Raw genomic sequence first — 26,794 nt, 5'->3', positions numbered from 1 at the left:
AGCCTCCTCCTAAGTAATTCTGGGTTGTTATTAGGCATTGGGGCAACCCTTGCTTCTCCAGGTTGAACATGTGCCACAATGTCAGCCTCTCCTCACAGGGTACGTACTCCAGCCTCTTGTCTACCTTGCAGCCAATGGTCTTTTCCTGAGCTTTGCTTCACTGAGTTTGTGTCTATTTTATATTTGCAGTCAAAGAGGACTGCAGCATTCTAATAAAATCTAGAGAATGTTGGGCCAAAAGGGGCTACCACTTCCACTGAACTACTATCTACAACTCTATTAATTCTGCCAGGTTGGACTTGTTTGCTGTCAGGGCATACCAGATGGCTCATGTACCACTTCTGCCTATAAAGATTACTAGGTGTTTTTCAGAAACTGCACTGCAGACAATACTGTTACACTGGTTCTTATTTCCCAGGACACTATGTTTGTTCTTGTTGAATTTCACACATTTCCTATTGGCCTATTTCTCCAGATTACCAAGATCACTTTGGAGAGCAGCCCTGTCCTCAGGCTTACACACTCATCCCCCAGTTTGGTGCCATCTGCAAACTTTACGGTCAAGCATACCATTGCCACATCATAAAGAGGCTAAGCAGGATGGTCTCAAGAGAGACCCCTGCAGTCATCTACTTTTTACTGTTGTCCAGGTAGATTGTGACCCTTTAATGACTCCCCTCTTAGTCCAGTCATTCAATCATTTTAACAGTTTTTTTTTAAAACCACCCTGTTGTCCACCCATCCAGAAACATAATATCTTAACATGGGCAAAATATTTTGGCAGACAGCATGAAAGCCTTGCTATAGTTGAGGTGACACCCAGACACCCACCCTTCTGTTGTCATATATATTCTCAGAATAAAAATGTTTAAATATATATGTACACACTACATAATTATTCTGCTAAAGTACAAACAATTAGAAACAGTAGGAGGCTAGGTGTGGAAAAGACTGAAAATGGATTTACCAATTGGGGGTAACAGGAGGTGATCGAGAAGGAAGGCTTTTGGTCTCTAGGTGCTCAACTGATAAGGATCGTCTCATAGATGGGTTCCAAACCATCCCACCTATCACCTTTCTGCAGTACTGGTTGTTTACAGACCTGAAAAGATATAACACAGCTATATGTGAGTTATTTTGCATAGAAAACTCAAATGAAATAAAATAGGCTTATGAAAGTCAACTTCATAATTTAAAGCGTCCCCCTGTGCCTCACAGAGACATTTGCTATCCCCTCATTCATGACAAGATTGTCACAATCACCTGCTACATTGCTTATCACAAGCCTGGGTAAAAATAACTTTTTCTGAGAATTATTTTTAACCCAATTGTGTTTAAGAAGACAGAGGGGAAAACAGGAAATTCAGTATGTCCTACTGGCACTGAACTCAATGCCTGACAAAACACAGTTCAGATACAGGTAATATGTTCAGCAGATTCCCTGTTAATATTCACAGTGGGGTAACAAAATTCAGCAAGAGCTTCACTGAGCACAGGACAACTTTACCCATCTACCTGCTGCCTCATCAATTAAGAGATAAACCAGACAATATTCTATTGTGGAGGGAAGCCACCTTTGAGTGATGCATTCCTTATAGAGATAAACCATTAAAAAAAAAATTGATATGAAAATAGGATCTCCAGGTCTGGACTGCTTCTTTTGACAAGAATCTAAGAAAAGGGCTGCAACAGGATAAGAACCACAGCTAGGAAAGCAGTAAAAGTATCTGAATAGTGAAAATACACAGCATGAAGAAAATCTTTAAGTAGACTGAAATTGAGATAAATTAACTCTTATGTATCACTTTATATAGCATTCCACAAGTCAAGCTGAGAGATAAGTTGCTCACCCTTAAGTTTACAGGCCCAGGATTTCTCACAGAAGAAACAATTTATTAGTTACAGAGAAAACACCTTTGGCTCATTAAGCCCTTAACTGTACATAATGGGCAGCTGGGCTAGCAGGCTATGTAAGGATCTTGCTACAGAGCTGAAAAGTCTCAATTTTACGTAGTGTTAAAAAAGTAAAAAAAAAAAAAGGTTACTAAAACTCTGGGTATTATGCGAAAACCAAACCTTAAGTATGCTTTGCATTGTACTACTTTTTACTAATATTAGTAAAAGAAAAAGCAACCCATAATTTTTTTTCATATATACTGAAATATTTCATATATCCTGTTCATTATTTTAATGGAAATCAATTCCTTCATCTTCTAAATGTACTTTAAAAGCTTCTCCAAGTATAGAAAACTTAGAAAACAAGAGGAAAAACTTAGTATGAAGCATCTACATATTATAATCAGCTACCCATGTATGTTTCCATGCTTACTAAATAAAGTCCATCAACTCAGGAGAAACTTTTGGCTATACTACTCATTTTATTTTTCTAACACTTCTGAATACAATGACAAGGTACCGGCTACTTATCTTCTTCAGAAACAGATGTCTTTCAAAGAATCCTTACATAGTTGGAGCAGAGGGAAATACTGGAAAAAGATGATGCATTATAAAAAAATGCATTGTGAAGAACTCCACATTAATAAGCTTTTTATTTTTACAAGTGACTGTGGAGGCATTTTCCAACACAGACACCTTGAAGTGCAATATAACTCATGTGATAGAAGCCAGAACCCTAAACCCTAAATCTAATCTTAAACCCCTAATTCTAACCACAAAATCACTTATAGGGTATGTCTCTAACTATTTCAGTTAAGGCACAGAAGATAAAAAATTTGAATTCAAATAGCTGCCCTTCAAATGTCAAATATCAGCATATTTCTCAGCAAACATTCTGGGAGGCAACCAAAGTGTTTCTGTAATGGGCTGTACTATCTGGAAATGATGCTTCCTTTCCTCCTATCTATTACCAAGGCTATCCTTGGTGAAAAATACAGATATGTTTTTTATCTTTTCAACAAGGAATAAGAATGTGTCTAGGAGAGGTTATTCTGCATTCATTCCAGAATTTACTTCTCAGAATCTGGGAGACGCGATTCATCTGCTCCTTTAATAAGGCTTACAGGTGGTTTATTCAACTCAGCAGCCTAATTTACATGGAATGCCTCTAGTACCTTAAGCTAAGAGGATCAAGAAGGGCACAAGTATGTGCAAATAAAAAATTGTACTCAAGTACTGCAACTATCTGAACTGATGCAATAAATGCTAGGGTATCTGCCTCAAATAAGTGAAGAAGAACATAGAACAAGGAAGCCACAAATTCCATAGGAAAATCTGTGATAAACTTAGGATGGTAAAACCTGAATGTGGCACCTTTCAAAGCTGATGGAAGCTGCATGAAAACAATTCTTGAATGTGAGTCATTCTTAAAACCTACAGGACTGCACACTGTGGTCAGTGGAGTTTTTGTGCACACATTTGGGTTTGTGGTTTGGTTTGTCTGTGTTTGTTTGATTTATACAATGCAAAAATTTGTTCCCTTTCATAAGGGAGAATGCAGAATCTCTTTTTTGGTTGTGGAACTTCCACATGAGTTCAGAGCCATCCTTGAAAAGGAATATGGAAAATCTTACAACATTCCACAGTCACAAACAAGTTGGAAGGTAAAAACTTTCAAGATGTAAACTATGACCTCAGAAAAGACCTTTTCACAATTTTTCTTAACACCTTTGAGAAAATAATTTGCTGAGTTCATAGGAACTACTCAAAGCTTTTCAAAATTACTGTTGCTTCTTATGTACTTAAGCAGTCATTCATATCAATGGTTGCTGAGTTACTTCTTCCTCATGTAGACCCGCCCCAAAATTCATGCTTACATCTGGTATATAAATATAATAAAATATAATAAAATTATATTTATACTGCTGGTATAAATAAGGTCAAATAAGCTATCCTAAGCTGATGGACAGCATCTCGATAAATTATTCTCCCCTTGGAGATTCCTTAGAAGTCTAAGGAAGCAATTCAATAGAGACAGTGCCTCAGAGCATTTAAATCACTTGAAAATAATTATTTCTTAGTAATTCAGATCAACAATGAGAACTGTTGTGTATGCTACAGACTATTAAGAAATTCTAACAGAAGATTTGTCAAAAATAGAACGTTAGGTAAAAAATGAAATTATACTAAACTGGTACCCTTTGGAACTCATACTGTTTTCTTTCTTAACATTACAAAGGCTATGCAATGCTTGTGTGTATTTATCTGTCCTATAGGAGGATCAGGGTTTTCAATCTCTTCAAATTTGAAAGAAATACAAGACTCCAGGACCTTTATTTCCAGGACAATCCAACAAACTTTGAGTCACCTCAACACCTCCACTACAGGAAAACAAGGTCATAACAATCCATAAATGAGTTAATTCTAAAAATAGGTATTTTAAAAATGTTAGAAAATTAGAATACTGTTTGTACAACTACATTTTTTCCCATCTTTTAGAAACCAGACCATCTAGTACCAGGTGAAAACATGGAATTATACTCCAGCAGAAAGCATAACATTTTATCAGAATTCCTACATTGGACAGCCCTCAGGGGTTAATTGCTTTATTTACAAGCAATACCAGTGCACTTGGTATTAATTTCTGCAGTATCAGAGTGTGAAAAGCTAGAAAGCCACCAAAGTCTGAGAAGCCATTTGAAGCATGCTGATATCATTCAGAAGTTGAAGCTTATCCAAATAGAAGACAGAAAATTAGTCTGACAAATTACATGTAAAGTTACACTCTTAAAAGAACACACTACAAAAAACTCACAAAAACACACTACCCATGAACAAAAAGAAAACAATAAAATACTTCTCCAAAAATCATGAGAACAAGGAGGTTTCTAGAGAGTCTACAGATCAAAGGGTCAAAGAACCTCCCCTGAATCTCACATCCAGAGAGGATAATGACACAAGACTTCCTTTTTCATTCACTATTAATATGATACATTTTAAAAATATTTAATTATAGAATGTTTTTGGAGGGTGAGGCAGGTGGATTGGGATAGGATGGATGAGATAATGAAGACACAAGGCGTGACACCTTTGTAGCTGCATTGCTGATAAATGCAACAAGAGAACAAATCAACATAATGGAAGAAATCACTGTGAGTGATACTTAAAAAAATGTAAAAGCCCCTAAAATAAAAGAGCAGAGTAAAACCTCCCACTTAATCACACAGGATGGCCAAAATAGATGGCCAACTGCAAAGAAATGGAGAAGAACATTACAATGCCATGTGACTGGGCAATAACCTGGCAGCTTAACTTTAATGACAATAGTTACTGCATATGGGGAGGAATAATCCCAGCTTCATACAGGAAAATCACAGTCTGTAAAGAATTACTTCTTGGTAACTAGATCTTAGACAATACTAGGAAACTACCAGCTCTGTAATTGGAAGAATCCAATGAGACAAATAAAGGATTAGAAATGTCACAACACAGTTATCTTGAATAACTGAATGGGAAAAAATTTTTCATCTTTATGTCAGTAATAAGTGTTTGGTGTGATGCACTCCAGAAATTGCCCTAACATATTAAACAGAATGTGTACATGACACTAATGGCTAAACATTTCAAAACAAATCTGTTCTGCAAATTCTCTTACCGGATCATTAGCTACATGATATTTTTCCTTTCCAGTGTTTTTATACTTGAGACTGAAGCAACAAGTTGAAAAAATAGCAGCAAAACTTATATCCAAACACCTTTTGAGGCAATTATAAGAAAAGTTCTACTGTAAGGAGATCCCATTGCAGAAAGTGAAACCACAACCATATAACTTGTCAAATGATTCATATATAGACTGGAACAAAGGTATGGACAGGACTGAACTTTGCCACTCCAACTTGAGCTACTACTGACACAAATCCTCCCATTCCCATCATAGAGCAAAATGTGCTTTCACACAATACTTACTTTGCTGGATTTCTAGAACCCAGAGTCCAATAATGTGATAATATCTTTTTTTCATGAGGTAGTGACTTCTTTGCCTGAAAAAATGTGTGATGCTCTACACAAGATTTCCAAAGATTTTTGCATGCTCTGTAATTTAACATGTTGAAGGCAACAATATGTTCTCTGGATTCATTCTGTAACAGTAGGGAACACCATGTTTCAACATATACAAGTAGATGAAACAGTAAACAAGGTCATAAAAAAACCAATAGAATTATTTTAAGCTTAAACATGCAAAATACATTGTGGCAAACAAACAAACAAAAAATCAGCATATAATAGATTTTGAGCTGGAGATGGCCAAAATACCTGTGTGACTATTTGAAAATCCAAACTACAAAATGTGCACTTTACAAGTTCACAAAATGGTAATGAAATATTTAAGTTTAGAGTGGTAAAGATTTTGCATATATGAGTACCATGTTATACCTTTAAATATATTTTCAGGTTTCCAGTCAGATTTTGACCTCTTAAGACAAACAAAATTCCTTAAAACCTTTCAATAAGGGTGCAATTTCAAAAGAAAGAAAACCCCTCATTCTTTGAATTCAAACTCTTCATGTAAAGCTTCAATTCAATAGTATTCTTTCAAGTGCAATAGTATGCAAATAGTATATTTCTTGATAGTCTTTCAGAAGAAACTGAAGATTTTAGCAGTGATCTTTCTTTGGGAAAAGAAAATAGTTGTGATGGGACTGGAGCTGCTACTGCTGTTGAAATCCACTCCTCCTTGGATGATAATGTGAGGCCACAATGAGGTGGTTCAGAAGGCAGAATATAAAACTTGTGTGCAAACTCTTACAAGTAACTTCAGTGCCAAAGTGCCAGTGAAACATGAGCACCAACACAATTGTGCCACCAATGTTTATCCCAAGAGTTTTGGACAAGAGAAAGCTTTGGTTAGTTAATCTAATTATTGATACAAAAAAGTGGAGCGAGAGCAAAGCAAAGAGTAGAAATAAAGGTAACATGAGATATGAGTCAATTGCCAGCATAGCTCAGCACTTCAGTGAAAAAACAAGTTTTCATCACTCATCTTTCCTAGCTCCTCTAAATTATGACTGATTTTGACATCTCAACATATAATTAGACAGGCAACCTTTTGCTTGTTCACAGCAACAATCCTGTTGGGAAGTAATTACAAACCATTTTGACTGGTATAGTCAATCTGGTTTTCTTGTGTTCTTTTTTATTTCTAGGCAGCATCTTACAAATGACACATATCTGAGACCAATCCTGCATTCTGCAAATCACTTCATGTCTAGTACAGAGAATCTGTGGCTTCAGACATGCTTTTAAGACAAACAGTGAGACTCTCAAGAGAAAAAAAAAATTCTCTTGATTTAACATAAGAACTGAAAAACATTTAACTGATTATAGTCTTTAAGGAACGTTTTCCCTATTAAAGCATTTTAAAAGTATTTTCTTTTCTATATGTGAGTTTGCTATATGAGTCTCTTGCATACTGGAACCAATCTGTCAGTTCATCAGAATTACTTCTAAGTAGTCACATAAAATAAAGCAGGAAAACATAGAAAATCTTAACTCAGAATTTCTTGAAATATATAAAGCATACATCACAAAGGTTTAATGATAAATGCTATTTGTGATATACTCCCTGCTGGCTGAATACCACTTGAAGGGTTTTACTACTCCAGCAGACAAATAAAAGGAAGTTTAAGATATTTTTGTTGGCCTGAAACACTGGCTTTTCAATTGCCACAAAAATATTTTATCCAAATATCTCAATTATAATGAAAAGCTATAGTATAAAGATAAGAAACTAAGTTCATCTAATAATCTGTTTTTAAATTTAAGTTTGATAACAGCAATTAATTTTGCTTCTTACAAGTGTGCTTTTCTGTTGTCACAGAACCTTCTTAGCAGCCTTTAAGTGGGATGAAGGTTTTGATATGGAATTAAGCTAAGAAAAGTATTTTGAGAAGTTTCATAAAAATTCTAAATTTAATTCTAAAAAATTGAATTTTTAGACTAACATAACATTTTGTTAATAACAATCTGCCTTACTAATAAGCCACCAAGTTATGCTGTTAAATCTGTGTACTTTTTTAAAGGTGAAGAGAGATCTAGTGGGATTCATGGATTTAACAGCCATCATACTTCTCAAGTTCTAAAAGAATGGCATTTTAATGATTATCAAGAAATGAGGATTAGAGAAATTTGAGGCCATAAAGGGAACAATTCCACATAACTAAAGTATTTTGCTAGTTCAGCATATGAAAGAATTTCTACATCAGTTGTATGCCTACTCCATTAACAGAAAATCTGAAAATATCTACAGCATAGAAAGTGAAGATATATTTTAGTATGCAGCAAATGAAGTTGTTTTTAAGCATTAGATAAGCACATTGAAAATAAAATTTCATTTCTGAAAGGTACAAAATGTTGCCTGTAAACAGCATGGTTCCTATTCCTACCTTAAATCCTGCACCCTTCATTAAGCCTATATGTCATGAGCTTCTCTATTATCATTCACTGATTCCTCAGTCTTGCTCCCCAGTCCTCATTTGGCTCTTCCACCAAAGAAATACTGCATACTACTAACCAAGTGGCTGATCAACAGACCAGAGCAGTGGGAGGGTAAAAGAGAAGGTGAGTAGAAGGGAAGAGTGAGATAAGGTAAGCTAATTTTTCAGAAAAGACACACAAGGAAAGAAAAATTGAGTAAATGAAATAAGGAGAACAAATCAATGAAACATGGAACATCCCAGGAGACTGCAAATTCTTTGAGAACTTTCTGTAGACTTTTGTAAAGAATGGATGTATGACATATAAAACATAAAAAGTTCTATAGCACTTTCTTCATAGTCAAACCTTGCCTATGAATATACAGTATCTGCTGTTTTCCCCACACTCTTCCATCTTCTTTACTTTCAGATTCATGTACTTATTTGCGTCTGTCTTTCCAAACAAAAAAAACCTGATCATTTTGAAGACTGACACCAATGCAGTCATCTGCCCTCACTCATCCCTCAAGCATCCCACTATTCTGGTGAAATCCCCAGGACTCCACTTCCCTCTCTCACTGCACGGCACCAGCAAGCTTTTCCAAGCAATACCACTGGAGTACTGCACACTTGATGCCCTAAATTTCAAGCAAAGGGCTGACAAGGATGGATGCATCCACAGATTTAGTGGCACACCTGGTGTGCTTTTCCACGTGAACAGAGAAGGAGTAAAAAGGTCATGCAGCTGGCCTTACTTTTCTTAGCGCTTTAAGCGTGACACTGTGTGCATTACTGTCATCTCTGCAGGTTACGAAACAAAGAACTATGATCACTTAAAAGAAGGTAAGCTAAAGGAATCAAGAGCCTTGAACTGTCATCATTTATCAAATGTTTAATTGAACAAATTAAGATTGCTGCTCTCTTCAAAAGTGACACAGGTCTCCAGAGACAAAATTTCTACTTTTGACAGCAGTCAAGTCTTGAAATAATGAACACACATTTTTTACTTTAAGTCCACAGAAAGTTCTATATTGACATTTTATTCTTCCACTGTGAGTACACTCATTTTCAGAGAATCATAGAATGTTTTGGGCTGGAAGGGATTTAAAATCATCGAGTTCCAAGTCCTGTTTTACTAATAATTCTCAGAGAGTTCTGTTACTCAGAACTCATTCTCACAGACACATTTGGAAACTGCTGTCTGAAAGCCTGTACTTATCTGTACATTTGAAAATATTTAGATTTTTAAATTACTATTTATCAGTAAATTTTTAATCCTCAAACCCAGGAGAGAAGTTGCTACTTGCAAGTGTTTACACTCACAAGTGAGAAGAATGGTCTATCATGCACTGATTTCTTCATGCAGTGAAATATGTATGAACAGATTGTGACATGCCTGCATATAAACAACATATTTAGAAACTTACAGCTAGGAAAAAAACTTTAAGATCCTCCTACAGTGTGTAAGGACAGACCCTGTACATGCTCTGTGTGTGTGTGTGTGTGTGTAAGCATTAGTGTAGTAACACTACAGTATCTCTGGATATTAACTTTTTTTAAACGTGAATTCTGAAAAGTAACATGTACATACTTGCACACTCTTCAAATTTCACAGAGCCCACCAAACTGGGAAAAAAGAAAGACACACAGAAAAGAAAAAAGAAGAAAACATTTTCCTTCTGGGTAAAAAAAAGCCTCCTTAGAAATCTGTGTTCAGCAGACCTTCTAATATATATGGGTCAAGAGATGGTCTCATAACACAGTTCCTATAAATGTAACAGCTTGTGTACTAGCAGACAGGGCCTCCATTAACTTCAGGCAGAAGTTAACACTTACCTTTTACTAAATTTTGTCCTCAACTGAATTAAAATATTTCTATATCTGCTGATCACTAGTTTCTGAGAAGATTTTTTTTCCTGTCATATTAAATAATCTATGCTCTTTGTAAAAAAGATATCTTATTTCTTTCATATTGTGGAAGCACAATAATAATCAGTAATCAAGATTTCCTCTCCCATTAAGGAGACTAATATTTCAATTGCTCTGTAAAGAGCACAAAGCAACCAAAAAAAACCCTCTCTTAACAGTTGGAAAATTTTATGGTTTTTTATTTAATTAGCTTCACATAATTTGCCAAGTCCTAAAGGCCTCCATGTTACACACAGCAGGAGGTGAGCTATTCCCCTTTTCAAACTCATGTTTTTCATCTGCAAAGCTCTCCTTCTCTCCAGGAACTTTGCTTTCTTCCTGAGCTCTGAGCCCCATAAGCTGAAGGGACCTCACAAACTCTCCCTAGATAAGGCAAGCACTTGTTTAGTAGATTCACTGCATTGAGGAACTCTACACAGCAGGGAGAGCAACAAGGGAAGGAGCAGCAGATGCTGATGAGAAAGGAGAAATATGCTATATTAAAAGATATTGGAGCAAGGATGGAGATCTGCATTTACCAGAAGTCTCCAAGGGAGAAGAAACCTCCATGGGAAAGATAGAGTCCAACAGACTCAAAGTGGAGGGATTCAGTATTGGAAAAGAAACAATAAAAGGGAAAAAGAGAGGGAATAAGCAGATCAGAATAGCAAGACCAAGTTAACAAAACAGAGTTTCAAAGGCACATTACCCCAACAAAGCCTTTTGATCCTTTATTTGTAGGTTACATTTCTTTTATATTGAATGCAACCTTTGTTTGTAGGTTGCATTCAATATAAAATATCTAATATGGTCACTTGAGTTAAACAAAATTAGAGAACTACTTACATGTTTTTGCCGTTGTTGTATAAAAAACTTTTTCCTTTTAAAGGAAATTTTTAATATGTTCACCCTAAAAGAAAGAAACAGGCCATGAAATATCAAGCAATGTGATAAACAATGAAAAATAATACTGTGTACAGTGAGTCTGAAAGATTATAGCTGTAAAATATTCAATGAATAATATACAGCCATCACCTGTGTTGAGTGGCAAATAGATGTCCTGGTTTAATCTTTAAATAGTTCACAGCAGTTCTCTCCCACCAAATCTATTATTGCAGCAAAAAACTCGATGACATCTTCTACACTAAGCTGCACAAATGTTAAATGTGTCAACTTTTGTATAACTTTAGAGTCATATGACAACTGTGACTAAAAGAACAAAATGTAAGACCCTAATGACATGATAATGTTGGTCTTACAACAACTGAAACTTTGCAGAGGCTTTACAGAATTGGTTTCATAATATGAAAGATATCATGTACTTCTGTTAATCACTAAACAAAATCTCTAGATAAAATCATAATTTTAAAAGGATGAAAACTGTAGGAATGAGTGTTAATATATTTTTCACTTCATTAACATTGCTATGAAATTTATGTGGTAATTTTAGAATTGAACACTTTTTTTCATATACACAGTGTGAATATATATTTTCTAGGGTAAAGATAACAACTGGAATTGGTGCTAAAGCAATTTTCATTTTAATTATATGCTTATCAGTTTTGCTAAATTAAACAAACTTCTACCCACCTGCACACCTTCCCATAGCAAAACAAGATTTGTCAAAAATACCTACATTTTCTCTGCAACAGTTCTACTTCAGTAACTGAAAACCTGCATTTTTGGACAAAGAAATCTTTGATCTATAGTCAGCTGGAATCTTATGGAGGCCTTAAGGAAACCTATTTTGGGTCAGATCAAATAATATTTTCCTGGAAATAAACTATGAAAGTGTTTTGTAAATTTACTGCTAAACGTCTGACAATATTTTCATGAACTGATGCTTCACAGGATGTTAGTTATCAGGTATGAACTTTGTTGAAATTTCTCTCAGTTTGGCACAATTTTTGCATCACTCTCATCAAGTGGGATGGCATAAAAACTCTTTCCCCACTGTTCATAGGAGAGGCACTTGAGTTACAGAGCAACATCCTTCATGGATACAGGAGAATATATTTGTCAGTTACTAACAAGAATATTAATGGAATTACCTATCCCTCTCCCTGCACAAGAAGTGGAAAACAGTGTGTGCCGTTTTCAGAAAATGCCTTTCTCCATCAATTACAGAACCACAAAGAAATATGTATTTCAACGCTATTCTTTGACAAGGCAAAGTGGTGTAAAAATTAATGGAAAATTGAAATCATATCCACCTCTCCTGTTAGGCCAACTCTTAAAATACTTGTGCCATTTGACTTGCTACCTGAAACATCAGTGATCTGTGTTGCTCATCTAAAAAGTCTTGATTCTGAATTACATGACAAGTAATATAAATTTTCAGTTGTATTTCCTGAGCTGCAATTCATTGTATATTAATTCTTTCTTGATTCTAATACTTCTCTGCCTCAACTAGTACCACACAAATTTTGTACTTCTGGTTCTTTCTTGTCACATTTCTTGACTTAGACTAAATTTCAACAAACAAGTTTTTGGAGTTATTCCAAAGTTGCCATCATGGTCTGGTCTTACCCCAACACTGAGCCAGCTGAAATGCAGGACACAGAAAACTAACCTTGCAGACTAAGTGAAAAACCCTGCAACCAACAACAAAAAGGGAGCCAGCATCCTAAAGCACCAGAACTACCCGTCACTCTCCACTACCCCATTTTACTAAAAAAAAAACCCAAAACAAACAAAAAACTACCAAAACCCCATCAAAACCAAAACAACCCCCACAATTCAGTGCATGACCATATTATCACTTTAAGCCAAATCAGGGCATTAAATATCATTACTTTGACACTTTCTAAATAGAATACCCCTCAATTCCATTCATTCTTCTTAAAGTACATCTAAACCTATTTAGTTCAGGCATAAAGAACACATGCTACTCTGACATTTTTATTTAACAATAACTAAAAGTTATTTGCAACATTATAACTACAAATGGACTGAATGTTCACATCTAGAAAAATCTAGAAAAAAATCTAAGAGATTAAGGTGTCAAAGCACTTAGACGTAACAATTTCTTGAAGATGCCATACCCAAAAATTGTATTAATAGAATGCAGTTACTGTTATTATAACTGATGGCTCAGTGGCCCTTTTCTCTCACCAATAATCTGTTCCGTGACTACGCAGCATTCACAAATCATTAAATTTCATGGTTTACTTAAAAAGCATTCACTAGCTGTAGCACATTAAGAATGATGGATCTTTTGGGTCTCATCTTCCTATCATTCACAAGCATCAAAATAGATTTGTCACTCCGTGGGCCACGGAATTGCTAATTTTTGATTAAACTTGCAGTCCTGCCCCAGAACTTAGTACTAACAGCTGGTACTTGTGACTTGAAGCAAAGAAGTTTCTTTACCTGTAAATCCTACACTTTGCCACCAAAAGAAGTTTTCTGTCCAATTTGCTATGCAAGATATTTGTTTTCCAAGTTTTAACTAGCAATGTATTATGCATTCCTCAAGCAGTTTCTCTGAAGTTTTCAAAGCAGTGAAACTGCACACAAAATAGCATTTAATACCTAACCTTAGTTGCTGCTGATATAGTGTTTGTATGTTTTTGCCATTAATATTTTACTTGCAAAATCATTTGGAAATTACCACAGAACAGTTAAAAATCCTTGAGAATAACTCTGCAGAGTGCATAAAATACTGCATTAAATCCAAAGCTATTTTTTAAACCTATCTTGACTTGCATTGCCGCTGACTGATCAGTCAGCTCTTTACGTAGGTTGCTTTGATTGAAAAGCATATTTTTGCCAAGGCAGAACTCTCTCACTGCCTCTGTTCCTGCAAACTTTTGGTCCCCTTTGACTACTACCATATGGCATAGTTGTATTGTTGTCATCCACTGCAGAGTATTTTACTTAAAATTTTGGAAAGAGTGCTTTGGTGGTGTTTGCTGCCACCTTGAGTTCTAAGTCATTAATGGGGAAGTTTGCAACAGTCTGTAGGAAAAATGACTTGATACAAATGGTGTTCCGAAAAGAACCTAAATAAACACTACTTCAGGCATTACAGAAATGTATCCTGCTTTGAGATCTAAAATAAAAGTGAGAATCCATACTACAAATAAATCCCAAGCAACTCTGGTCTGGTGGGTTTTCATTGTTTGCTTGTTTTGGTGGGATCAGGAAATAGACAACATTCCTGCACAAAGATGTATTATAAACTCATGCAAGATAACAGAAATAAAATATCAAAAAGTCAACCCCTGTGTAGGGAGCTTTTGCTTTCAAGATGAAAATAAATTTTTAGTGAGAGAGAGGGAGAGAGAAAGTACTCAAGTAGGAAAGCTTGGAGCAACTGCATGAGCTGTTGCTGAAAATATTACTGCCTAAACCTCATATTTTAGAGTGGGAATTTGAAATGAAAAACCTGCGGGTTTTATTTCCCTCATTTTTTTTCTGTAAATAAAACTAGGCTTTTGAGAAAAATGTTTTAGCATCTGTGTTATTCCTCTGTGCTCTTCAGGAGTAAAAGTAGCACAGGAAGTTGTAGATTCCTCCAGCCTTGTGTGCTATAAACTATCTTTCCCTTCCTTGAAAAAAATCATGTAGTCACAGATTTTAAAATGCCATTACTCTGTGATTTTCAGGAACAACTGTTATCAATTCATATCTTACTTAGGTCAACTAAGTTGGCAGAACAAGACTGGCAGAAGACAGAAAATGTGCCTCCAGCTGGCAGTTTTTAAACCTGCAGTGGTTCAAAGAAGCTGAGAGGCTGATGTATGAAAGAGCAGCACTTAAGGCAAAAAGATGAAAGGTAAGTCTTTTATGCTTCAATGTGCATTAGAAATGGAAAAATGCAAGTTTTGACTGTGCTGCTGCATGAGAGCATTATTACTGACATGCATTTATCCAGGATTATTGCAGTATATACCAGCAAGTTGAAATGCAACTCACAGCAAAGAAAAAAAAAAAAAAAATCCAGAGACCATGCAGTATATTTTCCCAGAGAATTTAAATCGAAACTGAATTTATTGCTTTTCTATAGGAAATAGCTGTTTAGTTGGGTTCATAAATGAAAGGATGGAATGGCACTAGTATTTAAAGACTAGAGCTAGTGAGCTTTTTTTTTTTTTGTATAATTAAGGGTCAAAAGCAAGTTTGGAATGTATTGGAATGCATTTTTCTGTCATGATTAAGAACACTGTACTATCTTACTGAAAAAGTTATCTGAAAAATTGTTACAAATTCAACAAAGAACTCACGCATAACATGACAAAGCTATAATTTTATCAAGCATAAAAAAAATTACATACTTAGTTTAAAAAAGAAAGACTGGAAAAAAATGAAAAAAATTCTTTCTGATCCAATCCAAAACCCCTTAAGGAAATGCCCAACCTCCATATAATTTCTTATTCAGGTTATAATTTTTAGTATGGTATAACTAATGAAGCCCAAAAGCACTTTAAAAGAGTTATTGCTTATGTAACTTCTCGTGTCATTCACAATAGAGTTCTTGTGCATATTATTTCTTTGCAGAGGTTATTTTCTACAGCATAATCATGTATTCTAATGTTTTATGTATCAGAGAAGAATGTGAAGGTCTCTCACCTGCTTGTTAATGTTATATACCCATATTTGACAAGATTTTAAAATTTCAAAATTATATTGTTCTATTTCCTGTAAATCTGAAACTCCAAAAACCTAATTTATATTTATACTCCAAGAAGTGAGTATCTTCTTGCTGAATGCCATGTTAAAAAGTCCAGACTGAACTTAATTCAGGCTGAGTTAGGGGCTGAACTTTAATAGCAATACTGATTGATTTTGTTTGTTTTTAAAGAGACATATTATTGAGCATAACAGCAGAAAATCTTTAAGACCACAGGGTCCTCCTAATAATGTACTCATACTGGTACATAAATTAACTTGATCAAGACTTCACACAGCACAAGGACTTTAAAAACCTTAAAGGTATAAAAGGCTAGGCAAGTTTTCATTTTTATCTAAGCACAAGAAAATACCACAATATTCCATAAAGAACAGATATATGTATTGTAGGCTTCTTTGGAATAAATGTGAAAGCAAATGAAAGATTTAAAAAACTAGAAATATTTCTTTACAATACAAGAATTTACCAGGGATAGAAGCTTGTACAGATGAGTTTTCTATACACAGCAATTCCACCAGATGCAATCCCAATCATGAGATCTAGATTATGGAGATCCTAAAAAAGAAAAATACTGTAAGAACACAAATGCAGTTTATGTCATTCACATTTATCTACTAATAAATTTATTTTCAAGCTTTCTATATGTAAATCGCTACACTTGAGGAACAAAAACATTTTTGAGTTTTGATTTTTGTCCATCTCTTTCCTTTGATGTTATCTATTACACACTTTACATATTATTCATTCATAAAAGTTGTAATGTTCATCCTACTACCCTGGATGTTCCTTAGGTCTGTATCAAGAGTAAATTTGCAAGTCTAGCCTTATTAATTTCAGGAAAGAAGCTGAAATACTCCCCAAGATTAGTCAGGTAAATGTCACAGAATTTTGGGAACTGAACAAAAATTGCCTGATTATATGCTGTTTAAAAAAAGAGAGGAAGTAATTCCTTACTTTTTTCCTAAAAGGTCTTACCAAGAAAGACTGCACAGGAGGTGACCACAATTTTGCATATGAGAATATGTTGGAAAAATACATGTGCACATGAATATTTCATACACTAAATTAAATCCATTATTAACTAAACCAAAAGGTATGCAGTAGCTTAACACATGCAACTGGGAAAAAAAAAAATCATAATTTTATAATCCTGTCTAGGTACTGAGATACTAAAGAGAAAATACATTCTCCCATAGAAGCAAATATTTGAGTTAAAAAAACAAACAAACAAACAAACAAAAAACAACAACAACAACAAAAAACCCAACAACAACAAAAAGGCAGAGAGGAGGATGCTGGATCGTCATTTTGAGCCTAAATCCAGACTGATGTTAAAGAAGTTACAAACCTTGACTTCCCATTTCCTATGATCAATACACAATAATGTGTTATTACATAGATTTCTAAACAGAGATAAATGTATACCCAAATCCACATGTAGTAGAATCCATTGTTTAAAGTATCAGTTTTGACTCAAAAAGCAGTTTCAGAGTGTTTTAGGACAGCCAATGGTAACAGATTCTCTTAATGCCTTCAGTAGCGCAGTTGCTCCTCTAGATGGTACTCTGGGCTCAATTAATATATGGCTTTCCTCCATGTCCAATCCCAATTTCTTTATATTAATAAGGTACAGAGCATGTACTCTGGCAATACTGTAGAAAGTCTACAATAAATCCTTTAAAAACAGTTGAACAGAAGTGTGATACAGGCCCATGAATGAGAGAAGTCCAAGCTAATTTGCAAAGCATAATACAGGAATCCAGAGCTGACATCCCAGTATTTTAATACCTGGGAAGAACAAGGTATTCAGGAGATTAACTGCCTACAGTTTAGCTGTTTCTGCCTGATATGGCCAACCTAAAGCAGGGTAGAAAATTGCATTATTAGCACTTTGAGCTTACTCCAGGTTCCTGTTTTTAAAAATCAATACTATGAAGAAAAGAATTTTAAAAGTAAAACCTTAAAATCTACATGATTAAGTAGAAATAAAGGATTATCTAAAACACTTGATAGGGATTAATTAGGCTAAACTTCCAGAAGCTTTGTCAGAACAAAGTTCATTCCTTACCCTCCTCTGCACCAGCCCAAACCACTAATCTCCATGTTATTTGTTATTATGAATTTTCTTGTATTGAGCCTAAGAAACACAAAAATCAAGATGCTGGAATAGCATAAAGAGAGGGTCTCTTATATGAAATATGATACTGATGTACAGTTATTTCTCTTGCAAAACATCATGTTAAATAGCATAAAAAAGAAATAACATACATATATTTATTTTAAAAACAGGTAACACGAAGATAATAATAAAAAGGTTGTAAAGAAAAAAATTATAATGCCAGGCATCTAGCTAGTTAAGTACTGATTAACATTTGATTTAATTTACAATTACCATTTTGATTTTTGTAGATATGGAAATAATATTGATTCAACAAATTTTCTATCTTCAACTCTGAGTAAAAATGAAAGATGAGTTAACAGTAAATTAATTATTGAGCAGATGGGATTGTGGTCCTGAGTGAAAAGGAGAATAGAAATTCAAGATATATCAATATAGTTTTAAGATATTGAATTCACTCTCTTGAGTCTCCTAACACTATCGCATATTTTAATATTTTAGCAGTTCAGTTTTTAATCAAAAAAAAGCAGAATTGTTTGCACATGAAAACTGAGCTCAGATTGAAATTGCATGTTTAGTAAGTTGCTAAAAAGAAAGCTCACAGTTACATTAAATATTTAACTTTCTATCATAAAACAAAAAAAAAAAAAAGGAAGCTATATATCCATCTGCTCTTTAAGAAACATTATCCAAAAGTATCCCACTCTCAACCACCAGTACAGGAGCAGCAGCTTCTTTGGGCCATTAGTATAAAAGTCAAGTGTTTCCTGGTTATTCTGACACGCAATCTAAGAGGAACAAGATCATCAGAACCCACAGAGCTAAAGGCTTGCACAGAGACACAGTTTAATTAGCCCCTGCTAAATCTGGTCAAGGCACTGGGATGTGACAGAACTGGAAGGATGATTTAAAAGCAGTACTGAGAGTGGGGAAAATATCAGGAGGCACTGTAAAAATCCCTGCCAAAGCAGGGGCAGGACATAGTAGCCTCTGTGAAGAAGCAGCTTATAAACCTTCACTGTAAAATTCTTACAGGCCTGTGGGAGCAAGATCAACCTCGTGTTGGTTGAGAGGTTTGCCCCATGGCATTCAATCCAAACAGGGACTTGCAACTGATGTTTTGGAAAGACAAAACTTCAGAGACAACCAGCTACACCCTAACAACTCTTCTTCTCAGCTTCAGGTCATTCACAGCTAGAGGATTTCCTGGTTTAGAAGCTTCTTTTATGTTTAATGGACTGCAGTGACTGACTGCTCCTGATAGCTATTTCACCTTGGGCATCCATTAAATCAGAAGTAAAACTTACAGTTCAACGACAGCCTTCCGGGAAAAGTGCCTTTACTAAAACCTGTTTCTTTTTAGGTAGACTGAAGGTCTTGGCTATTCACATTCCCCATGCTGTTCACCTGCTACAGAAGGCTTTTCCTTAAAACAGTTATGATTATTATCCTTCTCTGTACTTTCGTTTTTCCATTACCTACTCTGAGACAAGGAAGGGAGAGGAAGAATGAAGCTCAACATTCAAATTATATCAAAACTTAGTTTGAAAGGTGGCATGATATTTTCTGGTTTGGGTTCCATTTCCTTCCTAGCAGCTTCTAAATGTTTAGATGTCTAGTTCAACTGCTAGAGAAACCAGATCAAATATTTCTTCCTTAAAAAAACTGAATTTTGATAAAACTATTATTTTGAATTGAAACAGAAGCAAAATGGTCTACAGCAAAATTTAATTTAGCTGAAAATGTCTGAATCCAGTCTATTATCACTACTTGACTTGGCACTGGTAAGACCACTACTGACATCCTGCATGCAGTTCAGCAGCCTGCAGCTCAGGAAGAATAATGGAAATTAAAAGAGCTTGCAGAAAAAACATCCCATTAATATTAAGAGACTGGTCTCATAGCAGAAATCTTAGCACTCATGTTGGCTTATCAAAATACTAGGCTATAAGAGAAGTTTAAAGAAAAATATCCAATCAAGTGCATATAGTGATCTCAAGTGTAACACTAAGAGCTTCTTCAATAAAGTAGAAAGGTGACAGATGACCCAATGAACAGACTACACAAAGTCAGATTTAATAAGATCATTTCCTTTCCTTTCTACTTTTCTCCATTATTAAAAAAAGTGTCTATCTTTTGAGTGCTGTATTTCATGAATATGAATGTAATTACAGTGGCGTCATACAGAAGTACTTTAGGAATTTCTAGAAATCCAATGCAACACTCACTTATTTGTGGCAGCATAAAGAAAAACAAGAAAATATGCTGAAGGAAGCAAATTATTAATTCTATTTCTTCCTCATCATTAAAGAAATTAATGAATTTTTCATTATAACTCTTAGTGTCAGGATTATTAACAAAAGTCAAAAAAATGTTAAGAAAACTAGAAGTCATCTTCACCTAGGAAATCAATTATCTGTAGTAGACTTCCTTTTTACATGACAAGCCTTACACCAAAACAATTTACTATTGCAAAGAAGCACTAAAGGTACCGTGCACATTAGGATGCAAATAAAAAAGCATTTTGGAGATGCACTTCAGATCAATAGTGTAGCCAAAAAATTAAATTGCAGTAAACAGTGAAATACTAAGACATGTCTCTTATCAATGAACACTCTGTAGGTGAAATATTTCAAATATATTTTTAGTGGTCATCTTTCAGGTTGTTAAATACTTCTTAGATTTAGCCTGGAATCAGGGAACACAGGAATTTAAAAAAAAAAAAAAAAAAAAAAAAAAAAAAACACCACACCACAAAACCTCTATATTCTTAACACTTAGGAAATTAGTGCTAGAAATTCAGAGAAATTAAACTCTTAAAACACCTGCCAACTAATAGCATTAAACAGAGCATTTCATTTTCTCTCATACTAAGGAACTCAGAAACCTTTGTAAAATCAGAAACCTAATGTAAAATATACTGCAGTAATTCAATAGTTTATCTTAAAAATATTTTGTTACACTTTTGAGCAGCTCTAGCTTATTTGGTTGAATTTCCAGCATCTGGAAGGTGCTCAAAGGTCATACAGCCTTCCAGCAACATGAAAGGTCACATAAGTTACTGAAAAATTAACCACCTCTACTTAAAAAGAACACATGATAAAGTCAGTGCTTAAATATTACTTTTTTTTACTGCTATTAATTAATGTAAAAAAAAAGCATATAAATTTACTTTCCAAGGGAAAAATTACAATGTAAACATACTCTACCACTGTGCAATTCCACTCCATAGAATTCAAGTGTTCTTGCTATATTTATATAGCAGGACTCTGCTTCAGATTGCTTGAGGCCACTACAAGAAGGGAAAAAAATAATAACTATGAGCCACAGACAAGGCAAAAGTAAAAGATATTATAACATATTTATTCCAAATGCATAAAACCAGAAGAATGCTGAAATTAAGTGTCTCAAACAAAAACCTCACATGAAGTAGTGCCATAATTTCTTTAGTGGTGAAGGCCCTGCTAAAGTACTCCCAAAAAAATGAGTGAATTATACATGATTTTATTCCGTTAGCCACTCTGGACAAGCTCTTTTTATAAAAATCTTTGCTATCTGTTATGTTCAAAGGGACAAGGAAACAATTTCCCTATAAAATCTGACATTTTAGTAAGAAGCTGCATCTGTAAATATTGTATATTTCATAGTCTCTTAGAAAGAAGTCATGTAGAAGAAAGATAAGAAGCATGAATGCACTAATAAAATAAAGGGGAGAGATCAGATTAAATATTAAAGTAATGAAACTCACAAAAGAAAAGCCATCTAAGTTTACCTAAAATCCGTAAGTCCTAAAATTTTTTTTTCTCCTGCAGGTAAGACATTGAAATCATAAAAGCATTTGACCTCCCTGTCTTCAAGTAAGCTTCTATAAGTACAGGTAAAAACAACTATTTGCTAGATAAACTTCCCAAACAACATGCATAAAATTACATTAATCAAATTAAATTTAGGTACAACCTGCAAAAAGCTGACGGAACATTTGAGTTATATTAAGAGCTCCAGCATCTAATACTTCCAATTAATATCCCTCTTTTTAAATGCAAAGCCATCAAAATACAATGCCCTGAAACAGCCACTCTAGGAAATATTACATCATACTGCAGAAAGTTGAAAGCTACCTTGAACTGGAAACCAGTGGCCAGCATGGCTTGAGGATGGCATAATATCACGAAAAAAGAAAGCAAAGATGAAGAAAACTGCTGTTTATCACAATCCTGAGCTAAACTGGTTTCTCAGAGCTATATGTACACTGACCATTGTCACTTGATTCTGAAGAACTTTAGCAGACCCTGTATCTTTCACTGTGTCAGAAAATTATAGAAGCAAATGATGTGAAACGGCCATTTTGTTATATAACAGGATGCCGAATATGTTTGGAAGAGTATATTAGTGACATTTTAAATAATTTGATCAAGTACTTTGTTCAGAACACTAACAAGATATGCTTGCTGTACACTAACAAGATATGCCTGTGCATTTTAATTCTGTATTTGTATATGCCATCTACACCAGACCAGTCATGCCTTGGGTCTTGAAGGGCCAACAAGTATCTCAGCACAGACATAGGTTTTTTACTCATTGTTGTTACACTCTTCTACTCAATTAGAGGTGAAACGAAACCTTCAGGTCCCTAAGCAGATGGTAATTATTCAGTGAGATAAACAGGCAAGAGGAAATTGGTCTTGATGTTCCAATTTTTATAGTTGTTGATACCCAAGGACTAGCAAACTTCATCTGCAATATATTTAGTTTCAAATGCATTCTTCTCTTCTAACTGATGGCTGGATCTAGCAAGCACTGTGAAAACCTTACCAGTTTGGACACTATCTGCATCCTAAGATCTCGGGCTGCTTATGTTACTAAGCAAAACAGAGCAGTAAAAACCACATTAGAACCAACTACATACAGAAAAATCCCCCTATGGATTTAGAGATGAACACAGAAGGAAAATTTCTGAAGCTATATCAGTTCAATATGACAATAGCTGCTTTCTTAAAAGCTACATAATGTCCACTAAACAGTGTGGCATGGAGTTGTTCAGGGAATACTTCCTCAGATTTTGAAAAGCAGAGTAAGACCTAGGTAACAAAAGCTTTGCACTGAGTTACAACACATAACTCACAACATAACTTGTCTCAAGTCTGTATTTCAGCAATTCAAACCTTTTTCTTTTCCATTGTGAAAGTTTTCCAAAGGATAGATACTAAAGAATGAAAAAAGCATAGATGTTTATAGGGTTGGCTTTGAAACACACTAATATAAGAATACCAATTTCAAAGCTATAATAATTTACATATAACCTATATGGTTTACAGAAGTATTTTTTATTCCAGACAAGCAGAAATCTCATTCCAAAGCAACAATGTTCTCTCAAAGGGTAAAAAAGTAAATTCTTCCTTTCCATCTTTCCTTCCCAGCAGCTCTAGTGAACACCAGAACCATTCTTGTCAAGTATTTTCTTGGCACCGATCTAGTCAAATTCATGTCCGAGACACACAAATGCCAAAGGAGTACGCAAGAAATACTGCCAGGATAAACAATAATATGTCTGCCTCTCCTTGTACTCTAAAGTAAATTGGCCTTAAGAGCTAAGTTTCAAAAGACATGTTAAAACAATAAAGAAAAATTTTTTCCAGTTCACTTTACTCAGTATATTTATTCAGACCTTCAATTACCAACATCTCTGTTAATTCCAATACAGAAGTTAAACTTCTCAACCATGAAGGCTTCACCCCACCAAAGACACTCAATGAAAGCATTGATATCACTGAAAGGACACAGAAGAAAGGAGTCTTTCCAACAGACACCACCACACCTTAGTCCGGACCAATGCAAACTTCTGATCTTTCCTCTGCAGAACATAACCAGTTTTATATCACTTGCTACCACAGTATTAAATACATGACCAGTCACTCCAAGACTCTTCAGAAACTTCCCTCAGTGGTCTCCAAGGTGACTGCTTCCTAAGACAAGCAGGCTTATTCATTCGTGTCTAAAAGACCCCCTCAAAAAACTACTGAGCCTACTGGAAACTGCCAATTAATTTGGAAGGAGTAGAAGCATCAGCAATTGTGTGCCTGAACACAAACTGTTTGGAAAGCAGTCCAGATTAGTGTCTCCAACAGAAAGGACAGTTGGAGTCAAGATTTCAGTGGTTATCTTCTTTTGCCCCATAAATGACAATGCCTGCTTTAGACAACTAGGGAGCACACGTGAAGTTCAAAAGTACTCACGACACCCACTAGGAGTAAAAAAAACCAGAGGGAAAAGCAAGAGTATTGAAAGATGAGAAAAAAACAGCTGAGGGACATTAAGAAGACATGAAAATGGAAATATTTCAAGATATAAATCAAAGAAACTAAGAGAGCGGGGAATTAGCTCTGCTGCAGTTAAGATACAGACAGAGAAAACAAGCCTACAGAGATTTGCATTTCATTTGCTCACAGACAATTTCTTAGATTGGTATATTTGCATTCAGCTTGCAAGTATCTGATCAACACCACTAATTCCAAAGCTGCAGACTTACAAGGGACAAATCAGCAGGGTCAGAAAAAATAAACAGCAGCACGCTGACTGGAATAATCTGTTGCAGCCTTTGCATTACATTCAGGAGAGGGGAGTGAAAGCACCAAGTTAATTGAAGTGTTTTATTGTTATGGCATATCTTGGAGTTTTTCCACATATATAGACAAAAAACATCTGTAGAATTTGAAAAATGATCAAATGTCCTTTATGCAGCAAACCCTTCAAAAATCTAGTACAGTGTTCTAGATTGTTGCCTTTAATAATATTAAAGGCTAACTAATCACTTGGAGATTATAACTAGACATTTATTTAAATGTTTCAACAAATTAGCATTGCACTCTGAATATAATTTATCTAGCATCTCTATGATAAACCCAAGTATTTAATTTAACAGAAGCTATATGAAATACAACTGACTGTTGAAATGTAACTACTAAGAACTCGAGTCTTCCTTTTGATATCTTTTTTTTTTCTTTAAAAGCTCAAGAGGTAAGAGAGAACTAAAAGTTGACATTACCTGTGTTGCTCATGTAGCGTTTCTACTTTGGTAAGAAAATCTTTGTTCTGCTCCGGTATAAAGTTGTAATTTGAAAGATATCCTGAGCAATGCACTGAAGCATTATAGTCTCCAAGTTGTGCTGTTAAGAAACAAGAAACACATATATACAGTTTTCAGAGTTAATTGGATTTTGTTTAGAAATCAAATCACATACAAATATGGGAAAATGCAGAAATTACCAGTTGTTTCCCAACAGACAAGAAGTGTTGAACATTGGGAACTGTATGACCTCAGCGAGGTAATTTTTTTTTCAAAATGCACTTAACATAACTATAATCTCAGGCACTGAATGACTCAGTACTTTATTTAGCCTCACTTTTGCACCACAACCTGTAACAGCACCAGACAGATGTCATGTGCTGTGCTGACACACACATGCAGCACTGTTACATCAGAGAACACCCAATTACTTCAGTAAGAGATGGTAAAAGAAATCAATTTGACACACTAACTTGACTAGAACATTTTAGAAATCTTCAACAAGATCTGTCACTTAAAAAGCATCCACTCTTCACAAATTCAAGTGGAAATCACTCTGCTACCAACTATGCCACTGTCCTAGAAATTCAGCTTGTGAATTACTTAACAGGAAATGTGAAATAACTGCTAATTGACACATAACACTACAAAGCTGCTACAAAAAGTAAATAACTATGACCTGTACTAACCTTCTTTTTCATAAGGAGTATGGAATAGTGATTATGAAGCCTTGAAGTTTCCCAGAAGTTATTAGTATGTTTTGCAAATTAACACAAAAGGAAGTAACTGATAGGCTGCAAACAATTCAGCATCAAAATGCAACTAAATCAAAGTTCAAGAGCACACTTTTAGGATATACTATCAATAATATTAACACTATTTTCCAGAAAATTTATAAAAAAGAGATATTTAAATGATTCAAGTTGAGGGGCACATAACAAATAACTTACAACTAGTAATTATGTAGGATCTGTAATGCAGGGGATAAGTAATATTTGCCACATATATATATTCAAACTGCATGATTTAAATGGTCCAGAAAATGGAACTACAATGATACAATACAATTCCCAGGGACATGCAGTCAAAAGCTAATACAATTGCACACCTAATTGTCGGCATCAAGAGAAATATTTAAATAAAAAAGGGAATGATGAAGAGAAACTAATTTACTTTAAATGCAGAAAGCCTTGCATACTTAGTTCTTTCTTCTTAAAGGTAGCCTAAACTTTAAATTAATTAGCAAACTGCAGGCAAAGGACTAAATATATTCCATGAAAGCTAAATCGTATATTTGAACATTACTGTAAAATTTATCTGAAGAAGAACAAAAAAACCAAGAAAGAATAAAATCAAACCAAACCAAAACAAACAAACAAAAACAAAAAAAACCCCACCAAATCAACCAAGACAGATTATGCAGAAGTATCATAAGAAACTGAAGTGATTTTTAGGAATATCCATATATATTGACAAAAGTCTAAGCCTGACAATGCTAAGTCTAAGGCAACAACAATAAAAGTGAAAATTTGAAACTTTTAGAAATAAGTAGTATGCTAAGAACAGTTAAAATAAACCCCACAATTTCACAATTACAGTAGTTGATTGTGGATCCTTTACTAAACACTAACACAACCCATCTTTGCTATGAAACAATCTACGTCTTTAAGGTTTGCTGCAGCCAGCTTGAATTCACATCT

At 34.7% G+C, this 26,794-nt stretch overlaps 1 protein-coding gene and 1 long non-coding RNA gene across 2 annotated transcripts in view; one reads left to right on the top strand and one right to left on the bottom strand.

Moving 5' to 3' along the window:
* Window positions 1-26,794, bottom strand: part of PTPN3 (protein tyrosine phosphatase non-receptor type 3) — a 115,907-nt gene that overhangs the window by 39,666 nt on the left and 49,447 nt on the right. Inside the window, exons 8-13 of the mRNA XM_021528763.3 lie at window positions 25,074-25,194; window positions 21,236-21,323; window positions 16,379-16,467; window positions 11,124-11,187; window positions 5,863-6,035; window positions 968-1,102 (exon numbers count right to left, since the gene is read on the bottom strand). Of these exons, the coding sequence (XP_021384438.1) occupies window positions 968-1,102; window positions 5,863-6,035; window positions 11,124-11,187; window positions 16,379-16,467; window positions 21,236-21,323; window positions 25,074-25,194 (670 nt within the window). The remainder of the gene's footprint in view (window positions 1-967; window positions 1,103-5,862; window positions 6,036-11,123; window positions 11,188-16,378; window positions 16,468-21,235; window positions 21,324-25,073; window positions 25,195-26,794) is intronic.
* LOC116183238 (uncharacterized) lies at window positions 14,989-23,671 on the top strand. Its single transcript, XR_004147811.1, has 2 exons — window positions 14,989-15,057; window positions 23,449-23,671. It is a non-coding gene; the product is annotated as an uncharacterized LOC116183238 (long non-coding RNA).

The sequence above is a fragment of the Lonchura striata genome, chromosome 1, assembly GCF_046129695.1.
Source record: "Lonchura striata isolate bLonStr1 chromosome 1, bLonStr1.mat, whole genome shotgun sequence".
In the NCBI taxonomy this organism is placed as follows: Eukaryota; Metazoa; Chordata; class Aves; order Passeriformes; family Estrildidae; genus Lonchura; species Lonchura striata.
The sequence above is the reverse complement of the archived record's forward strand: the minus strand, read 5'-3'. Positions and strand labels throughout refer to the sequence as shown.